At 44.5% G+C, this 19,376-nt stretch overlaps 1 protein-coding gene across 1 annotated transcript; it reads right to left on the bottom strand.

The window, feature by feature from the left end:
* Nucleotides 1-375: 375 nt before the first annotated feature.
* On the bottom strand, nt 376-19,164 carry LOC131222483 (uncharacterized). Its single transcript, XM_058217562.1, has 3 exons — nt 18,756-19,164; nt 1,778-1,847; nt 376-1,685 (listed from the first exon to the last, which is right to left on the bottom strand). The coding sequence occupies exons 1-3, from the start codon at nt 19,143-19,145 to the stop codon at nt 1,633-1,635; spliced, it is 513 nt and encodes a 170-aa protein (XP_058073545.1). The 5' UTR covers nt 19,146-19,164; the 3' UTR covers nt 376-1,632.
* Between the last annotated feature and the right edge of the window lie 212 nt (nt 19,165-19,376).

The following is a 19,376-nucleotide window of genomic DNA, read 5'->3' as shown; positions in this document are numbered from 1 at the left end:
GTGAGGAGTCCAAGCACCTCCAGCATCATGAATGTCTCTTTCAAAGTCAACATGCCAAAGATTACCCTTGTTAATCATTACCATAGCAATACCACCATAATTAGAGTCTGCCTAGGAAAACTAAACATCAAAATACACCAGAGTTGTCAATGTGTTAGAGAAACATGAGCTAAGCATTGGATTAACATTTTTTTTTAATTTGGTGTGCGGTCAACTGGCCAGCAACATCTGAAATTTTGTTCAAGTACTCCATGTACAGATATCCAACAATTTTGTATGGATATTGGAAAGTGCTTTGAGACTTATGAATGGAGAAGGAAAGTTATTAAATATAAAAATGCACACAGGATAGTATGAAGGAGGGTTATGTAAAGAATAATGATTTGCAACTTCTTTTCCTAGACAATAATGAAATTTTAAACAAAAGAACTAGAAAACAACATGAGGTTAAGGATGAGAAATCTTCTTCCCAATTCAAGGATTGAGACTAAAGCTGGGTCAGGTTCATAGAATTGGGCAGCCTACCCAGCCCATTCACCCTTACTTTCCACGGTCCCACGCTCCCAATACAGAAACCAAGCAAGCACCCAACCCAAAAAGTATTGAGACTCAAATCCCAATGGAATGATCTCGACTGAAGCCTTCACAAGATGTACCAATTATGAGCAGTTACTAGAATCAAACCAATAAATTAAGCAAATTAAAAGCGCTTAAATTTACCCAGGCCTCAGCCAATTCCATCAAACCAAGAAAGCACCCAACTCTAGATAGCCAACACAATGAATGAAAAGGGAATCCATTATCTCCTCATTCCAGGAACATCAAGCAGCCATCTGTGATTGACGATTTCCTTCTTTCCCCCTTTCTTTCAAACTCATCAATACAACATCCATTGGAAGTAATGAGGCTTAGAGCCCATCCGTCTTAATCCTCTAGAAGACATCATGTGCCAGTTCTAAGCAGTTATTGGAAGTCCAGTTGTGACATTCTTTCAAAATGAACCAAACGCTAAACAATAGAAACAACTACCAGAACATACTACACTCCCTTCCCACTGACTCACACTCTCAAGATAGAAAGAAGGCTTCAATTACCCCAGGAACATAGCTGACACATAGGCACAACAAATGAAAAGGCAATCCACTCTCTCCAGATTCCTCAGGCACATAGTGTAAGACTGTTAAGGATGACTTGAAAACTATACACCTTAGCTTCTTTATCAGCTGTTGAGCAATTTCTCATTTTATTGCCAATCGGGATACAAACTAATAACTGAATTCCACACAAACTTCAACTCTCATCAATTAGAAACATACTTCTACATTATCAACAGGAAATATGTAACAACAGTTTCCCCCACCAGAGAATGAATAAGCAGATACAGTTATATTACTCACAGTTCTGCAGAAACTAAAATGTACCCAATTTAAAAATAACCAAAATATTAGCTTATGCAATTGCTAGGCATATATAATTAATAAATTACATTATCGATCAACAAAAATAAATTATAGCTAATCAACGAAGTTATAAGATTAATTAGATCAAACCCAAAAGCATTTAAATAACACCACAAACAACAATAGAAAATTCAACTCACATTGTCATCCACGGCACAAATACAACTCACGTCTACTTTAAATCGCCCTTCAACTCATCCGAATCAGAATCACTAGCATTATAACCTAAAAGAAAAACAATAATCAAGATCCCACAAACAAAGAAACCACTAGAAGAAAGTCAGCAAAAAAGGGGACAAATAACAATAAGCACTCACCTGGGTGCTTATCGCTAACCTTCCAAACTGAGGAACGACTCTTTGAAGCTTTTGTAAACCAAGCCCTTCCCTGAAATCCATAATAATGGGAATTAGGAAAGGAAAAAGTAAAACATGTCTCCAAGTCTAAAAGCCCAACTCTCATAACAGAGATATCAATCTTCCACAATCCAATCTCCAATCATACAACCCTATCAACATCATCATCATTGTCGTCATCTAAGCCTTATATCAATTGATTGGGATCCACTGCATGAATCCTATTCCGCAATTCCATTCTATCAAGGGCCATACCTTCAATTAGAACATAGGTCAAGTCTTTTCTTACAACCCTATCAACATAAAAGAAATGAAAATCTACAAACTTGCCCCAAGTCCTTTAACATCTACAAAATTTGATATATAGATAATGCCAATCTCCAAAACCCAAATAATGAAATATAAAAACAAAAAAGATCCAATATATATATATATGTCAGAAAGTCTAAAACCCCATACACTAATAACAACATCAAAAGCCCAAACTCCCCAATCAAGAAACTCTAACTTGCAACTTAAATTTAGAAAACTTAAATAGATGGGGTTTTAATGGGAAAATCCTCTCTAATTATGATTTCTCCAAATAAACCCTTGACTAGGTAGAATTCCCAAATGTCGGAGGTCAAATGTCACATTTACCCCTCGTCCAGATTAACCATTTGAATGTTTAGAAATTTGCTGCAACTTCAAGGCCACCGTCCCCATCTATTCTTAATTTCTAATTATAATATATATTTTCTGTCATTCTTAACTAATCCATTCAAATTCACCAATCAAATTCAATCTTTTCAGCAATCTTTCTTCAACTCTAAGAAAATCACTCCAGTCTCATTTTTCTCCAAATCCATGAAAACCCACCTAACAATGATCATCTTCTTTGAGCAATCTCCCTGCAAATACAAGAAAACATTTGTCACCATCTATTTCTGCATGGGTGTTATGTCATGCCTCGTGCAGCTCAAAAAATCATCACCCACCTATTTTAATCTCAATTCCTTTGCCATTTTTCTCCTAATCCATGAGAACCCATCAAGCAAACTTGAACCTTGTTTCAGCAATCTCTCTGTAATTCCAAGAAAACCATCATTGCCAATCCACCATTCACTGAAAACTTTCAAATACTCTTTTTTATGCCCTTTTTCTTTTTCTGCAAAACAATGGAAACCCATCAACCAAAAAAATGCTGCTTCTCCCATAGCAATTGAAAACCAATCAACCCCAATGCTACTTTTCAGCCTTTGAAACAAAGGTCTCTGCAATTCCAACAGTATCTATCAAGCAAAAGTCAGCTTTTCCAGCTTTGTTAGCACAATGAAAGCAAGAACAAAGTTTTAAAACAGATTTTCTACACATGTTCTGCCACTTTGGATCATATTTCTGCAATTTTCATAAGTGCCAGCAGCTATTGCTCTACCATTATTTAGGTTCTATCAGATCAACTGCATGATATCCCATTCAAAACAGAATATCAATTGTAATTTTTTTTCTTTCTTTTCTAAGAAAGACTCTAGCAGAGTGTGATGCACAATCAATAAATATTTTATGGACAAGGGTTCGAAACGAGGAGGGAAACATGTTAAATAATTGAAAATGGTTAAGAAACGCAGAGGGAAAACAAGAGGATGATGGAAAGGTAGAATTTCACAGTACTGATAGGTTCTCACAAATAAAATATAAAAGAGTTAATTATGACAAACCGCCCATCTTTGAGTCGAATTTTGAAAATACACCTGCTTTTAAAATACTAAAAAGTAAACCGCCTACCTTCTACAAAAACGTTGAAAAAACCACCTATTTGACTGTGACTAATGACAAGAGATGGAAAAGCACCATTAAGGCCTTGAAAAGTCTATTTTGCCCCCAATGCCATTAATTTTCACAATTGTACCCCCATTATTTGAGGCAGGCATGCGAAGGAATTTATAGGGCCCACCTTTACGGATACAAGTGATCAATGTTGTCCATCTGTTTCATAAGCCCATTTTAGGCCCTGAGCCCAAAGAATGACTTAGATTTGAATCACAGGTGGGGCCTAGAAAGGTTTCAATGGGGGTCATTCTTTGGACCATGAAGTGGATGTCTAGTGCAGTCCACTTGAGCACTGTATCTGCCACAATTTTAGCGTCATTATGATCTGGAAAAAGGATGGACAACGTAAATTTTTCTCAAACACCATGGTGGGCCCCACCTAGCTTTTGGCCCAAGTCTGAGGAGCAGAGTAGGAGTAACCCTGGCCTCACTGAATACATTTTGGCCCTAACAGTGGAGCCCACCTTGATACATGTATTGTAAATCCACACCATCCAACCTTTTGTAAGGTCACAGAGGCCTAGACGAAGGGAAAAACAAATATCAACTTGATCCAAAAAAAATTTGGCCCTCGAGAAGTTTTTGATGGTGAAACACCACTATTCCTGTGTTTTGGTCCATCTGAGATTTGGATCTACTTAATTTTTGGGCCCATCCCCCAAAATAATTTGGAAAAATGGATGGACGAGGTGGATATACAATATGTAAATCAAGGTGGTCCCCATGTTCAAGACGGCACCATGTTCGGGTGAGTGACCACTCCCCCTCCTTGCCAGATGCGGATTGTGTACTGACACTGTCAGTAGCGAGGTTGCTACTGGACGATTCTCTGTGGGCCCCACAATGATGTGTGTTTTATCCACATTGTCCATCAATTTTCGATCATTATTTTAGAGCATGAGCCCAAAACTGAAGCATATTCATATCTCAAGTGGACCATGCGTCCATGCCACTGGAAAACAATGATAATTGAACGCTCACCATTGAAAACATCCTAGGGCCCACTATGAGGTCTATTTTCCATCCAACCTGTTGATTAGGTCATAGAGACCTAGATGAAGGGAAAACACAAATATCAGCTTGATGCAAAACTCATGTGCCCCCCAAGAAGTTTTTAACGGTGGATGTCGAATCACCACTATTTCCTGTGGTGTAGATCTACCTCATTTTTTAGATAACACCCTAAAATCAACTGGAAAAATGGATGGACAGCATGATAAAATACATACATCATTGTGGGGCGCACAGCACCAACCGGTATCAGGGGTTAGCACAGAGGGGTCACTGCCAAATCTGAGTCCTCTGTCTGGAAGCGGATTAGGTGCGACCTAGGCCTGAGCCAACATGGTGCGTCTTCACAGTGGGGCCCACCTTTATGTATGTATTGTATATCCATGCCGTCCATCCTTTTTCCAATTCATTTTAGAGCATGATCCCAAAAAACATAAGAAGATCCAAATCTCACGTGGACCACCCCATAGGAAGTAGTGGTGATTGAACATCCACCATTAAAATTGCAATCTAACCTGTTAATAAGGTCACTTGGACCTAGATGAAGGGAAAAAAACAAATCTCATCTTGATCCAAAATTCTTGTGGCCCATAATAACGTTTTAATGCTCAATCTCCATTGTTTCCTATGTTTTTGTCCACTTCAAATTAGGATCTGCTTCATTTTTGGGCCCATGCCCTAAACTAATCTGAAAAAACGGATGACCAGCGTGGATATACAATATTTACATTGAGTTATGCACCACCTTTAGGGTTGCACCGTGTTGGGTGAAGCAGGGGCCACACCTAATCCATCCCCCTCTGTCTGCAGCTGCTAGCCTGTATTACAAGCTGGCTGACATGACCTTTTAATGATGTGACTGACCCCACAGCACATGGGGCCCACTGTGATGTTTGTGAGAAATCCACTCTATCAATATGTTTTGGCAGCTCATGTTAAGACATGAGACCAGAAATCAGGCAAACACGAAGCTCAAGTGGGTCACACGAGTGGAAACAGTGGACAGAGGCTTCCTACCGTTCAAACCTTTCTGGTCTCGACCAAGATTTTTCATGCAATCCAAACCATTCATAAAGCAGCCCAACCATTCACAAGGTCAGTCCTACTGGGATGAACTGAAAGAACAAAAATATTAGCATGATCCAAAGCATTTATGGCCCCACAAATGTTTCAATGGTGAGCGTACAATCTCAACTATTTTCCCATGTGGCCCATTTGAGCTTTGGATCTGCCTCATTTTTGGGGTCATGCCATAAAATGAACTGGCAAGACATGGACTGGGCTGATTTCTCACAAACACCATGGTGGGCCCCACCTAGCTTTGGACCACTGGACACGAAAGCCCCTCCCTGTTGTGGTTTAGTTTTAAATGAGGGGCATTTTCGTCTTTTAAAAAATATTGTTCTAAAATCGTCTGTAACCGCCACGGCATACGACGGCAGACGGTTACACTCAAAATATACCCCCTGCGTGCGCGCACATGCACGCACACACACAAAAAAAGTACAATCCTATGCCTAAACTGTCCTACAAAACTGTACAATCATATGCCTAAAACTCTGTCGTTTTAATGGCATTCCCAACTCTAAAACTCTTAAAACCCATAAATCATAAAACAGTAAACCCCACCAACATATAACAACTGAACAATTACAAAATTGACAGAGAAATTACCAGTTGCTTCCAATTAAATTAATGTGTGTGTGCTTCAAAGACTAATGATCTTATACACATGGATAGTAACTGACCATCAGCAGTGTACATGCAGCCAACTAGTCACATGTATGCAAAATCCGAACTGTCAAAAAGGTTGGCCTCACCTTGAAGATCACTGGGCACAAAAATAAGCCTGATCCACTCATCAGATGGGCCATACATGTACATGGTGTCAATTCATGGCCACACCATAGAAAACAATGGATGGTCATGGATTGACTCCATGTACAGTTGTACACACATGGCCTACCTGATGAGGGGATCTGCCCAATGTTATGCCCAGTGATATTCAAGGTGGAGCCAACCTTTTTTACAGCTTTGATGTCATATACATGCCAAACAAAGGCCATATGCGCAGTCCCAGTCCATTAAGGTTATTAGACCACTGCTCTTTTCCAAATCCCAAATAATAGAAACCAAAAGGGAGAAGCAATTGTGATCATCCAAAAGACTCGAAAGCCAACCCCAACAAAATAATAATAATAATAATAATAATAATAATAATAATGGGGAAAAATAAACCGACATGTAGAGGCAGGTCAGGTCAAGACCTGGCCGGCCCGATGCGCAAAAGAGGATGAGAAACCCGACCGCCGGATTAAAGAGGAAGGTCGGCACAACCAAGGTCAGCCTGAAGGTCGGTACGACCTAGGTAGGCCTGAAGGTCAGCACGACCCAGAATCACTCCAAGGGACAACCCAAAGAGGCTATTAGGACTCATGAGGAAGTTAAAGGCCATAGATATTGGACATCACAAATACCTTCCTTTTGAACGGTCTGGTCGGCAGGGGAGGACGAGCTTCCTTACGTTCTTAAAGCTCAGCCTGCACACCTCTGATGCGTTGTTATTCCCATCGCTCAACCTTATCCGAAGGCCACGCAAACTCGCCTTGGTTCCCGATTAGCGCGTCTAACTTTACCTGGATCTGCAATCCGACCTTATCCAAGGGAGCAGTCCGGAGTTCTCTCCAAGGATCACGGAGGTTAATCTGCAATTAGCTCGGGATCCCAAGATATTTGCCGAGGATCTCGAGAGACTCCCCTAACGTTAGGAACCCGAATCCATCTACAACACGCACCTACTAAACCAGGAGGATCCCTCTACATTAATAACTCGTCTCAACAATAAATAGGGGCATCTCCAATGGTGAAAGGTACACACACACTATCTCTACCCTTAAAACTACTTTTACTAGACCTAGATTCTTGACTTTGGCATCGGAGGGTCCCCTGCACTAGTCAAGGTCTTCCTTGTTTGTTCTTGGTGTAGGTATTCAAGGGTCAAAGAAGGGTTAACCAAATTTCAGCATCAACAGTTTGGCACCGTCTGTGTAAATTCAATATCGAAAGTCATTCTTACTGCATCATAAGTTTAACAATGACGAAAGGGAAGAAGAAAGCCCAGGCCTCCTCTATTGCGCTCGATCTCGCACCACTGGATCAGCCTGGCAGCCATCGGGATTCCACTTCCCAACTACAGGCTGAATCCACTCCAATGAGGCAAGTGCAACAATCCCGCAATAGGGGAGGACGGCTGGACTCCCTCGAACAACAAGTCGAAGCAGTGAACAGCAATATGAACTCCATGAGGCAGTTGCTGGAGCAGCTGCAGCCCCAGCCCATACAAGGTGTCGGGCAGGCAGCAGAGCAAGTGGTCCAAGACCCCTCTCAGCCCTCTGATGCACCTGTTGCCTCCCACAGAAGCCGGCAACTTGGATCGGCAAGGCCGGCGCCTTCTCATATCTCCAGTACTGCAGCCCTGCCCACCTCCGACCTCTGTCATGAGCTGGACAGGAAGAAGCACGACAAGGCTCCCGAGATAGCCATTGAGGCTATGGCCGAAAGCGGCGGGCCATGGGAAGCTGAGCTGAAGGACCTGCGCCATCGGATCGGCAACATACGGCAGGCCTACCGTGCAAATGCTCCAACCCCAGTGGAAGCAATACCGGAAGAAACCGAGCCTCCATTTACCACTGACATCATGCAGGCGCAGTTGCCGCCGAGGTTCCACATGCCACAAATTGCTCAGTTTTCCGGAACTACCGACCCAACCAAGCATTTGGAATCGTTCAAGGTCTAGATGGAGCTCCATAACGCATCTACTGCGGTCATGTGTCGCACGTTTCCACTGACCCTGATAGGAACAGCTTAAAAGTGGTTCAAACAGTTGAAACCACAGTCAATCAGTTCTTTCTCCCAGCTCGGTAAAGTTTTCATCAGTAATTTTATCGGCGGGAAGGAAAGACTTAAACACACCTCTCACCTCCTCCATATCATTCAAAGGGAAGGTGGGTTGTTGAAGGACTACATCAAGCACTTTAACCTTGCGGCGATGCAAGTACGGGCACACTCTAAAGAAATTACTCTGACCACGATAATGGAAGGCCTGAGAGATGAGAGGTTCCTCTTCTCACTAGATAAAAACCCTCCGACAATGATGGCCAACCTTCTGAACAGAGCACAAAAGTCTTCGAATGTTGAGGAAGTTTCTAACCTGCAAAAGGCCACCCATAACAAGGGAACACCGGCCAAAGACCAATGACCTAAGGAAGAGCTCAGTTCAGCCAGTGGAAGCAAGAAGAGGAAGGAAGAACAACCGCAAGGAAGTAAGCGTCCGAACAAGCGGCCTGACAATAAGTTCAGTACGTACACTCCCCTCAATAAGGCGCCTAAGCAAGTCCTTATGGAAGTCCGAGACAAGCGTATCCTCAAATGGCCGAGCAGGATGAAGTCCGGTGTTGACAAACGAGACAAGCGAAAATATTGTCATTTTCACCAAGACTACGGCCACTTGATAAGTGACCGTTTCGACCTAAAGGAAGAAATCGAAGCGCTCATCCACAACGGGTATCTTCGAGAATATGTCAGCAAAAAAGGAGATCGAGCTGATTCAAAGAATGAACAGCCCATCAATAACGAACTAGTCAGAGAAATCCGCACTATTTTCAACGAACCTGTCGACGGAGGGGACTCGAATTGAGCTCAGAGAGCTCATGCAAGGAGCATCAGCCACTCCAGTTCAGAACGCCAGATCCTCGTCACCAGCAGACCCTCGAAAGAGAAAAAAGTAATATCTTGTGGTCTGACCTTTTCCGAAGAGGACGCCCGAGGAGTCTATCATCCCCATGACGATGTGCTGGTGGTAATGATGACTATAGTCAACCGCAAAATGTTTCGAATCTAGGTGGACACTGGAAGCTCAAACGACATCCTCTTCGCCAATGCGTTCAACAAGATGGGAGTTGGACGGTCTCGACTCTGAGCAGTTAAAACTCCCCTACTCGGATTTTCAAGAGATGGAGTCACAATGGAAGGATCAATTCAGCTCCCGCTCACCGCTGGAGACAGGCAGAACCAGGTAACCACCATGATCGACTTCTTAGTGGTAGACCGCCCGTTCGTCTATAATGCAATTCTTGGCCGACCTTCCCTTAAAGCTCTGCTAGTTGTGGTCTAAACGTATCACCTCGCGATGAAGTTCCCAACCGAGCATGGTGCCGGATTGGTCAAGGGGGACCAATATGATGCTCGGCAATGCTACACCATGGCACTGAGAGCTCAACATCAAACAATGACGATCACCTCCCTCGATTCCCGAGAAGATTCAAGTGAAAGGGGATGTCCCATGGAGGACCTCGTGCTCGTCCCACTCGACAGTTCAGATCCAACCCGAACAGTTCAGATCAGGTCATCCCTGGCGCCTTCATTATGAGACAAAATTGTGAACCTCCTTCGGCAATACGCCAATGTATTCGCATGGTCTCATCAGGATATGACCGGCATTAACCCGAAGGTCATCGTCCACAGGCTGAACGTCGATCCCGACCACCAAGCGATCCGATAGAAGCGTAGGGCCCTAGATCCCGAACCATACACCATAATCGGAGAAGAAGTTGAAAAGCTCCTCAAAGTTGGGTTCATAAAGGAGATCTACTATCCGAACTGGATAGCCAACGTAGTTTTGGTTAAAGAGTCCAATGGGAAGTGGCGGGTCTGTATTGATTATACCAACCTGAACAAAGTCTGCCCTAAAGATAGTTTCCCTCTCTAGAATCGACCAACTCGTCAATAGCACAGTAGAACATGAACTGTTGAGCTTCATCGATGCTTATTCAGGCTATAACCAAATTGCGATGCACCTGTATGACAAGTAGAAGACGACTTTCATCACCGACAAAAGCCTCCACTGTTATAGAGTCGTGCCTTTCAGGTTGAAGAACGTCGGAGCCACGTATCATAGGCTCGTCAACAAGATGTTCGCTCGCCAGATCAGGCGATCGATGGAGGTCTATGTAGATGACATGCTCGTCAAGAGCATTAAGGTTATAGATCATGTATCCGATCTCGAAGAGATGTTTGTAATCCTTCGAGAATACCAGATGAAACTGAATCCGAGCAAGTGCGCCTTCAGAGTTAGCTCTGAAAATTCCTCGGATTCTTGGTCAGTCAAAGAGGAATCGAAGCAAACCCCGATAAAATCCAGGCTCTGCTCGATATGAGCTCGTTAAAGACGACGAAAGAAGTCCAGCGTCTTACAGGGAGAATTGCTGCATTGAACCGTTTCGTGGCCCGAGCTACAAAAAAGTGACTTCCCTTCTTCAAGCAATAGAAAGGGAAACCAATGGTGGAATGGTCAGAAGAATGCGAGCTTGCTTTTCAGCAACTCAAGCAGTATCTGGGGTCGTCGTCGTTGCTCTTAAAGCCCGAGCAAGAAGAACCATTACTATTATACTTGGTAGTCTCAACCGCGACAGTTAGTTCGGCCTTGGTTAGGGAACATGGAGGGAAACAGCTCCCGATATATTACGTCAGTAAGGCCCTGGTCTCTTCTGAGACCAGGTATCCAAACATAGAGAAACTGGCACTAGCCCTAGTCATTTCATCCCGACGCTTACGATCGTACTTTCAAGCCCATATCATCATCGTTCCGACTAATCAACCTCTCCGCCAAGTGCTACAAAAGCCTGAAGCATCAGGGAGGTTGACAAAATGGGCAATCGAGCTCAGCTAGTTCGACATTAAGTATCGACCCCATACAGCAATCAAAGGCTAATCAGTGGTCGACTTTATTGTCGAACTCGTTCCTGGGCACGATCAAGGATCCAATCCGAGCATTCAGCCCGAGCTGAAATTCAATCCGACCATTCAGTCCGAGCTGAAATCCAGTCCGAGCAATCCGTCCGAGCTGACCTTGATTAAGTCCGACCAATCAACGTGGATGTTGTATGTCAATGGCTCACCCAATTCTAGAGCCAGCAGGACCGGTATAGTTCTGGAAACTCCAAATCACACATGCGTGTAGTATGACTCAAGATTTGGATTACGAGCATCCAACAACGTCGCAGAGTATGAAGCGCTGCTAGCCGGGCTTAGGTTGGAGGCCGCCATGGGAGCCCAACATCTTAAAGTTTATAGTGACTCACAACTTGTTGTTAATCAGATAGCCAACGAGTATCAGACCAAAAAGGAACGCATGAAAGCCTATCTACTAAAAGCCAGAGAACTGATTGGCGGGTTCCAGAAATGCAAAGTCGGCCTAATTCCTCGAGCAGAAAACTCTAAAGCAGACATGTTGGCAAAGTTGGCTACTGTAGCCGAAGATGATATTCCAAGGTCGATCCTAATCGAATTCCTTACCAAACCAAGCGTCAACAAACCTGACCTAGCTACAATCCTTTCAATAAATTCAGGGCCGACCTGGATGGATCCGATCATTGACTTCCTCAAGGAGGGAAAGTTGTCCCAATATCGCTCAAAAGCACACAAATTACAAACTAAGGCATCTCGCTATACCATGGTTGGGGATATCTTATACAAAAAGGGATTCTACCTTTCCTATCTTAGATGCCTCTGATCTGAGGAAGCGAGTACGTCCTGAAAGAAATCCACGAAGGCATTTGCGGGAATTACTCTGGCGGTCGAGCCTTAGCTCACAAAGTCATTCAACAGGGATACTACTAGCCGACTATCCAGGCAAATGCTCGGCAATATGCCCAGAAATGTGACAAATGCCAACGCTTCGCGGCTATACCTCGGCAACCACCCGAACAGCTGACCCCTATGGCCGAACCATGGCTATTCGCCCAATGGGGAACGATATCATCGGCCCCCTGTCGACCGGCAAAGGACAGACCAAGTTCGCAGTGGCCGCAGTTGATTATTTTACTAAATGGGCTGAGGCCGAGCCCTTAGTGAAATTACCGAGCAAAAAAATCATGAATTTCGTCTGGAAGAACATCGTGTGGGTATAGGGTCCCTCACGCAATCATTTCAGATAATGGAAAGCAATTCGATAATAAACAATTCCAAGATATGTGCGAGAACCTTGGAATCCAGAATCTTTATTCATCGTTGTGACATCCACAGGCCAACGGATAGGTCAAGGCAGTCAACAAGATCATTAAAAACCATCTCCGAACGAAGCTCGAGAAAGCCAAAGGGTTATGGGTTGAAGAGCTCCCCTATGTTCTCTAGGCATACCGAACTACCGCCCGAACAGCCACTAGAGAGACTCCCTTTTCCTTGGCCTTTGGTGTTGAAGCCATTACCCCGGTCAAAATTGGACTTTCGACTGCTCAGACCCACTCCTATGATGAACAACAAAATGTCGAGCTAATGGCACTAGACCTCGACCTTATCGAGAAAAGAAGAGAGCAAGCTTAGGTCAGGATCGCGATCTGGCAACAATAGGTCGCCCATTTCTACAATTCCAAAGTAAAGACAAGGAGGTTCCGAGCTTGAGACTTAGTTCTCCGCAGAACCTTCCAAAACACTAAGGAACCTGGCTCGGGAACCTTGGGACCGAACTGGGAAGGGCCTTATGTGGTAACGAGCACAAGCCAACCTGGATTGTATCGACTCAAGGACTTGGAAGGCCGACTCCTATCACATCCATGGAACACCAAACACCTCAAAATCTACTACACCTAGAGGGCCGACCTGCCCCGAGTACGAAATCTACCATGTATAGTCCACATACAAACTATTATAATAAAACCCCGAAGTCTACTTTCTACTTCTATATCTACAAATGGTCATCTACTGAACGTCTACTGAGGTCTTCCCATAGCATTTGGGAAGAATAGCCCCTATTAATGTGCCAACCCTCCAAGAAGAGGTTGGGCCATACGCCATTGTCATTCACGTGTCCGACCTATGGAGGACTACTAAGGGCTCCCCTTGATACAAGGAGGAGAAAAGCCCTAACCGATTGCTCGGTCCTTAATAAAAGGGTCGGATATTCGACGACTATAACAACTAAGGTGTCGAAAAATCGACCTTCCTACTTAGAAAGATTTTCACACAAACAAAATGTTGAAACTCGACTATATTATTAAAGCTCTGAAGAGCATAGTACATCAGGTCTACAAAAAAAAAGAAGAGGAGAAACCATACAAAAAAAGAAAAATATAAGGAACTGGTTGCTAGGTCTCGGGGGGCTGCTCGGCAGGTGCTTCCTCGGGAGATGCCTCGGAGTCAAAGTCGGCCTCCTCAAAGGTCGAGAGATCAAGCTCTGGATGTGCTCCCTTCACATCCTTGAGACACTTCTCGTAGTCAGCGCTATATAAAGTGTCCCTGTCCTCTAAGAACAACTCAGAGGACTTGAACTCCTCGACAGTGGCTGCCTAAGATGAGGAGATAGCTGCCTGTGCCTCCTAGAGCTTCACCTCCAAGGTGCGCTGCAGCCCGACATTATCAGTCTTCCACCGTACCGCCCTCTCTGAAGCCTCGGCCAACAGCTTCTTAGTTGCCTCCAGCTCAGCTGCCAACTCCATTGCTCGGGTCTCCATGGCGGAGCAAAGTTGCTCAGCCTCGAGACGGGATCGCTCGACCTCGACCCCCTTCCGCAGCAACCCCGCTTCTGCTTGTCTCACTTCCTCCCATAGACGCAAAAGCTCGCGATGTACGTTCAGTAAGTAAGGGCCAAACTGCTAAAAAGAGAATAGGAATATCAGGACGGGACAAAAGCTACAACAACTTGAGATTAGATCACCTCGAAACAGATTTTTGCCAACTGGCTGAAGGTTCCTTCCGGCGACGCATTTAGCCAATGGGTGAATTCGGCGTCAGGAACATGGCGCTCCACCCAAGGCAGAACATGCTCTAAAGTCCTTCTTGCCAACTTCAAAGTGCTCAGACTCCCTCCGCCACCGACTGATGAACCCCCCCGCTTGGGGCGTGGGAAGCTCAGCAGAGGTCTCCATTGTCTCCTGGAGCTCCACAAGATGAGCCTCCTCAGGTGAGGTCGTCCCAGCAGCCCCTTCAGAAGCGGTGGAAATGGGCATTGAGGTCGGTGCCTCATCCGCGACCTCCATGGCAACCGAGGTCAAAGGGCCAACCTTCCCTTTGCTCTTGGAGGTCGTTAGGACTTATACTCATTAGTTCAGAGTCAAGACCTAACTTGAGCAAGAGCTCGGATTGAAGGAGCCTCCTCCAAGATCTCGATTCCTTCTCTAGCGACCTTGCTCCAGCAATCCGAGCAAGAGCTTCAGGACCAAGCATGGAAGAGAAGTTGGGAATAAGTGCAAAATGAAGTCTATATGACCAAGTCAAAGTACTGACAACGACTAAGTACCAAAAAAAAAAGGGAGAGGAACTAAGTCCGGACGACACCGACCTGGATCAGAGCAAGAAGTCGAGACCCGAGAGAGAAGACCGGTCATTCCTAGCACTTCCCAATCTCCCGAAGCCCAAAACCATTTGTTCTTCCAGTTCTTATTGGAGGTCGAGACGTCCATGACCAAGGCCTTCCCGGTTCCCCGCCAGGAAGAAAAGTAGTACCAACCATCATGTAGAGGGTTGGATTTCACTTGGTATAGATGGAGGAATTCGTCCACGGTCAGCTCGGACCAGAGGAAGAAGCATCCAACCAATGCTCTCCACGCATTAGGGATCAACTGTCCTGGAGCCATCCCTAAATGCGCTAGCATCCGCCTTACTATCTTTTGGAGAGGGAGCATAAGGCCGCACTGGAGGGCGACTTGGAAAATGGTCACCTCTCCCTCGGAGGGGTTATTGGGAAACTCGCCCTGTGAGGGGACTTAGAGTACCACCGAGTCAAGTATGTGATACCCCGACTTAATCCTCACCAGGTCAGCCTCCTTCAAAACGGACTCCGCAGGCCCTTTCTCCTCCTCATCATCCTCCTCTGCCAAGGACCCAATGAGCCCTTCTTCTACAAGGAAATCCTCCTCTGTTTCGACTGGCCGCTCCATCAAGGATCTCTCAAGTACCCGCAACGCCTGCGACACCCAAAATTCGACGTCGCTCATCATCAACAGAGATGGCGGGTTCGACATAGGGTGGAGATTGTCCGCCCCGCCATCAACACCTGAGGTCCCCTCCCATGAACTTGAAGTTTCCGGCATGGCAATCGGTCTAAGAATGCCAGAAAACCGTTGTACAGAGAAGAAGATAAAATGAAGGGAGGGAATATTAGGGATAGAACTCACAGGAGATAGAATGTCGCCAGGATACGGATACCGCACGGTCGCTGAAAAACACCTACCGCTAAGATTGGAGCGAGTTTGAGGCAGGAAGAAGCAAATGAGCTCGCTCAAGGGTTAGGGCTTCCCCTTTATAGGGGAGCCACGTGAACAGGCATTTAATACCCCTCATTAATACGAGGCTGTATGACGCCTCCTTGACTCCCCCATTTCGACACGTGGTGCATCCCCACTCGCCGCACGCCTCCACTACCAAGGACAAGCCACATGTCGCCTTCTCATTGATCTGGCACCGAAAAGGCGGACTGACAAATCAAGCGACCACGAGCTACGACATGCCACCTCGACAGTGTCGTATCATGATTACTGATACGCCTCACTTTTCACGCCTACCGCCTTATTCAGCATTAAAGGTGGAATGACCCGACCTGACTGCGTCCGGCCTACTTTCCAAGCCTGTTTCACCAATTTGAAAGTATAGGGGCTTACTGTTATGGGGAAAAATGGACCGACCTATAAAGGCAAGTCAGGTCGAGACCAGGCACGCCCCGATGCGCAAAAGAGGATGAGAAACCCGACCGCCGAATTAAGGAGGAAGGTCAACACGACAAAGGTCGGCCTGAAGGTCGATATGACCTAGGTCAGCCTGAAGGTCAGCACAACCCAGAATGGACTCCAAGGGACAACCCAAAGAGGCTATCAGGACTCATGAGGAAGTTAAGGGCTACAGAAATCGGACATCACAAAGACCTTCCTTTTGAAAGGTCTAGCCGGTAGGGGAGGACGAGCTTCCTTACATTCTTGAAGCTTGGCCTGCACACCTCTAATGCACTGTTATTCCCATCGCTCGACCTTATCCGAAGGCCGGGCAAACTCACCTCGGTTCCTGATTAGCATGTCCAACTTTACCTGGATATGCAGTCCGACCTTATCCAAGGGAGCGATCCGAAGTTCTCTCCAAGGATCACGGAGGTTAATCCACAATTAGCTCGGGATCCCGAGATATCTGCCGAGGATCTCGAGAGACTCCCCAAACGTTAGAAACCCAAGTCCATTTACAACACACACCCACTAAATCGGGAGGATCCCTCTACGTTACTACCTCTCCTCATCTATAAATAGGGGCATCTCCAATGGTGAAAGGTACACACACACTATCTCTACCTTTAAACTACTTCTATTAGACCCAGATTCCTGACTTTGGCATCCGATGGTCCCCTGCACTAGTCAGGGTCTTCCTTGTTTGTTCTTGGTGCAGGTATTCAAGGGTCAAAGAAGGGTTAACCAAATTTCAGCATCATCATCAACAACAACAACAACAACAATAATAATAAAAAACCAAACAATCATGAAACAATTTAAAGGAAAAAAAAAACATATATTCACCCTTCAAGATCTACTAAATCTACTAAATTAAGTAACAAAATTTAAAAAATAAAACACTTTTACAAAACATCAATCAAGAGAAGCCCATGTTAGTAGCCATTTAACATCTAAAAACTAAGAGTATATTTCAATGCCCTATTTGCAACTATTAGCATACATACTGTTGATGTTGTTTTTTGGTTAACCCTTCTTGGACCCTCAAATACCTGTACAAAGAACGAAACAAGGAAGACCCTGGTTAGTGCAGGGGACCCTCCAATGCCAAAGTCAGGAATCTGGGTCTTTGTAAAAATGGTTTAGCGTAAAGGGTTATGTGAGCGTACCTTTCACCATTAGAGGTGTATCTATTTATAGTTAGAGGGAGCCGCTATCATAAAGGGATCCTCCATGTTTAGTAGGTGCGTATTGTAATTAGATTAGAACTCCTAATGTACAGAAAATCTCCCGAGATCTTCGGCGGGAATCTTGGAATCCGAAACTAATCGCGAGTTAGTTTCCGCGATCCTTGGAGGAAAAATCGGATATGTCTTCCTTCATATTAGGTTGGTCTTTGTTTAGAGACCGGGACGTAGTCATTCGAGCTTCGATTAAGGTCGGCTGATGGAAGTCACAATGCTGACCAAGTTATAAGAAGGTCGACATCATCCGCTGATTAAACCGATCAAATCCTTTTGATGTCCTTGTGATCTCCAATTCCTGTCCTGTGACCTTTTAGCTTCCTCATTGCCTTCCCTGGAGAATCCGTTCTAGGTCCTGCCGACCTTTGGGATGACCTTACTCGTACCCACCTTTGGGACGACCTTGCTCGTGCCGACCTTTCTCCTTGGACAGGTGTCGGGTTTCTCGCCTCTTTTAGCCATCGAGATGCACTAGTTCTTGACCTGACCTGCTCTTATAGGTTGATCCATTTTTCCCCATACACATACTAAAGTGTCAATGATTGTAATTCACTACCTTAACATTCATATTGACAGTATCCCCAAATTGCCATTACCATACTTTCAAGTTGGACTTGAAAGAGACATCAATTGCGGTAAAGACATTATGGATAACAGAAGTCTCTCAATATTTGTTATTTCCTCTTAATTGAACTGAAATTTCACAAGTGAATTTGCTTTATATACAAACACAACTTAAATAACTTAAAAACAAAATTATCATCAAGATCCAAATAACAGGAAGCATTTTTTTTCAAAAAAAAAAAAAAAGAGAGAGAGAGATGAAAAGAAGTGTAAAAACCCATCAATTAATGGAACTTTAGCTACATTTGACCGTAGAAATATCAAATCCAAAGCTTTATCAGAACCCAAATAGAAAAAGATCAAAAGGAAAATTCGAATTCAAAAGAGAGAGAGAGAGAGAGAGAGAGAGAGAGAGAGAGAAGAAGAAGAAGAAGAAGGAAAGACAGAAACACTAAAACCTTCAGAGAAAAAAAAAATCGATCGATGACATAATCAAAACAAACGAAGAAAAAAGAAAATAAGAAATTCAAGGAAAAGAAATAAAACCCAAAATCTTTATGAAAAAAGGAAAAATGAAAAACCCCATCAATGAAAAGATTGTGAAATCACTTTCTGGACATCTCTGGGGACTCCATAGCCACTGTAATACATCTGGCCCACCAGGACCTGCATCCCGCTATCACCTGCCCGTGCCTCCTTGAGTGTCTCCTGGAACCGCCGCTTGACGCAGTCAGACACCACGTCAGAAAGCGAGACCCTGTTCGTTGCCTGCTTCTCTGATCCTTCCTCCATCTTTCGAATTGCCTGCTCAAAGTTGCCTCTCTGGCCTGCAGACGCTGGCACACACTTCAATTGCTCGGACAAGAATCGGGTTCTCGATCTGGGTTTTAAGAGTTTTGGCGAGTCCAAGGTTTTGGAGGTGAATCTGACAAGATCCTGGAGGTGGGTTGCGGATGGGACTGTTTTTCCCATAAAACAGGGGGCGGGTGTTTCTATCATATGGATATCAAGGGTAGAGAGAGAGCTTTTTATAAGGTTTTTAAGACGAAGGGAAAAAAAAGAAGCAAGGTTTGGAATTTCTGTAAAGTCAAGAAGGGATTACTCCTTTTCTTTTCTTTTTTTTTTCTTTGAATCCGAATACCCTATCGGCGACAAACTACAATCGCACGCTGCATTTAATGCAGCAATGCTGACCAATCAGGAGGTACAAAAATATGAATTTTCTGCCTA

The sequence above is a fragment of the Magnolia sinica genome, chromosome 13 (assembly GCF_029962835.1).
Source record: "Magnolia sinica isolate HGM2019 chromosome 13, MsV1, whole genome shotgun sequence".
Taxonomy (NCBI): domain Eukaryota; kingdom Viridiplantae; phylum Streptophyta; class Magnoliopsida; order Magnoliales; family Magnoliaceae; genus Magnolia; species Magnolia sinica.
Note: the sequence above shows the minus strand (reverse complement) of the source record. Positions and strands in the feature narration are given on the sequence as shown.

Excerpts from the sequence above, each read along its gene's own strand:
- LOC131222483 (XM_058217562.1), bottom strand. The coding sequence starts at position 19,145 with ATGATAGAAACACCCGCCCCCTGTTTTATGGGAAAAACAGTCCCATCC. Across the intron at positions 1,848-18,755 it reads TCCCCAGAGATGTCCAGAAA|GGAAGGGCTTGGTTTACAAA; the intron begins GTGATTTCACAA and ends TATGGATTTCAG. Across the intron at positions 1,686-1,777 it reads GGTTAGCGATAAGCACCCAG|GTTATAATGCTAGTGATTCT; the intron begins GTGAGTGCTTAT and ends TTTTTCTTTTAG.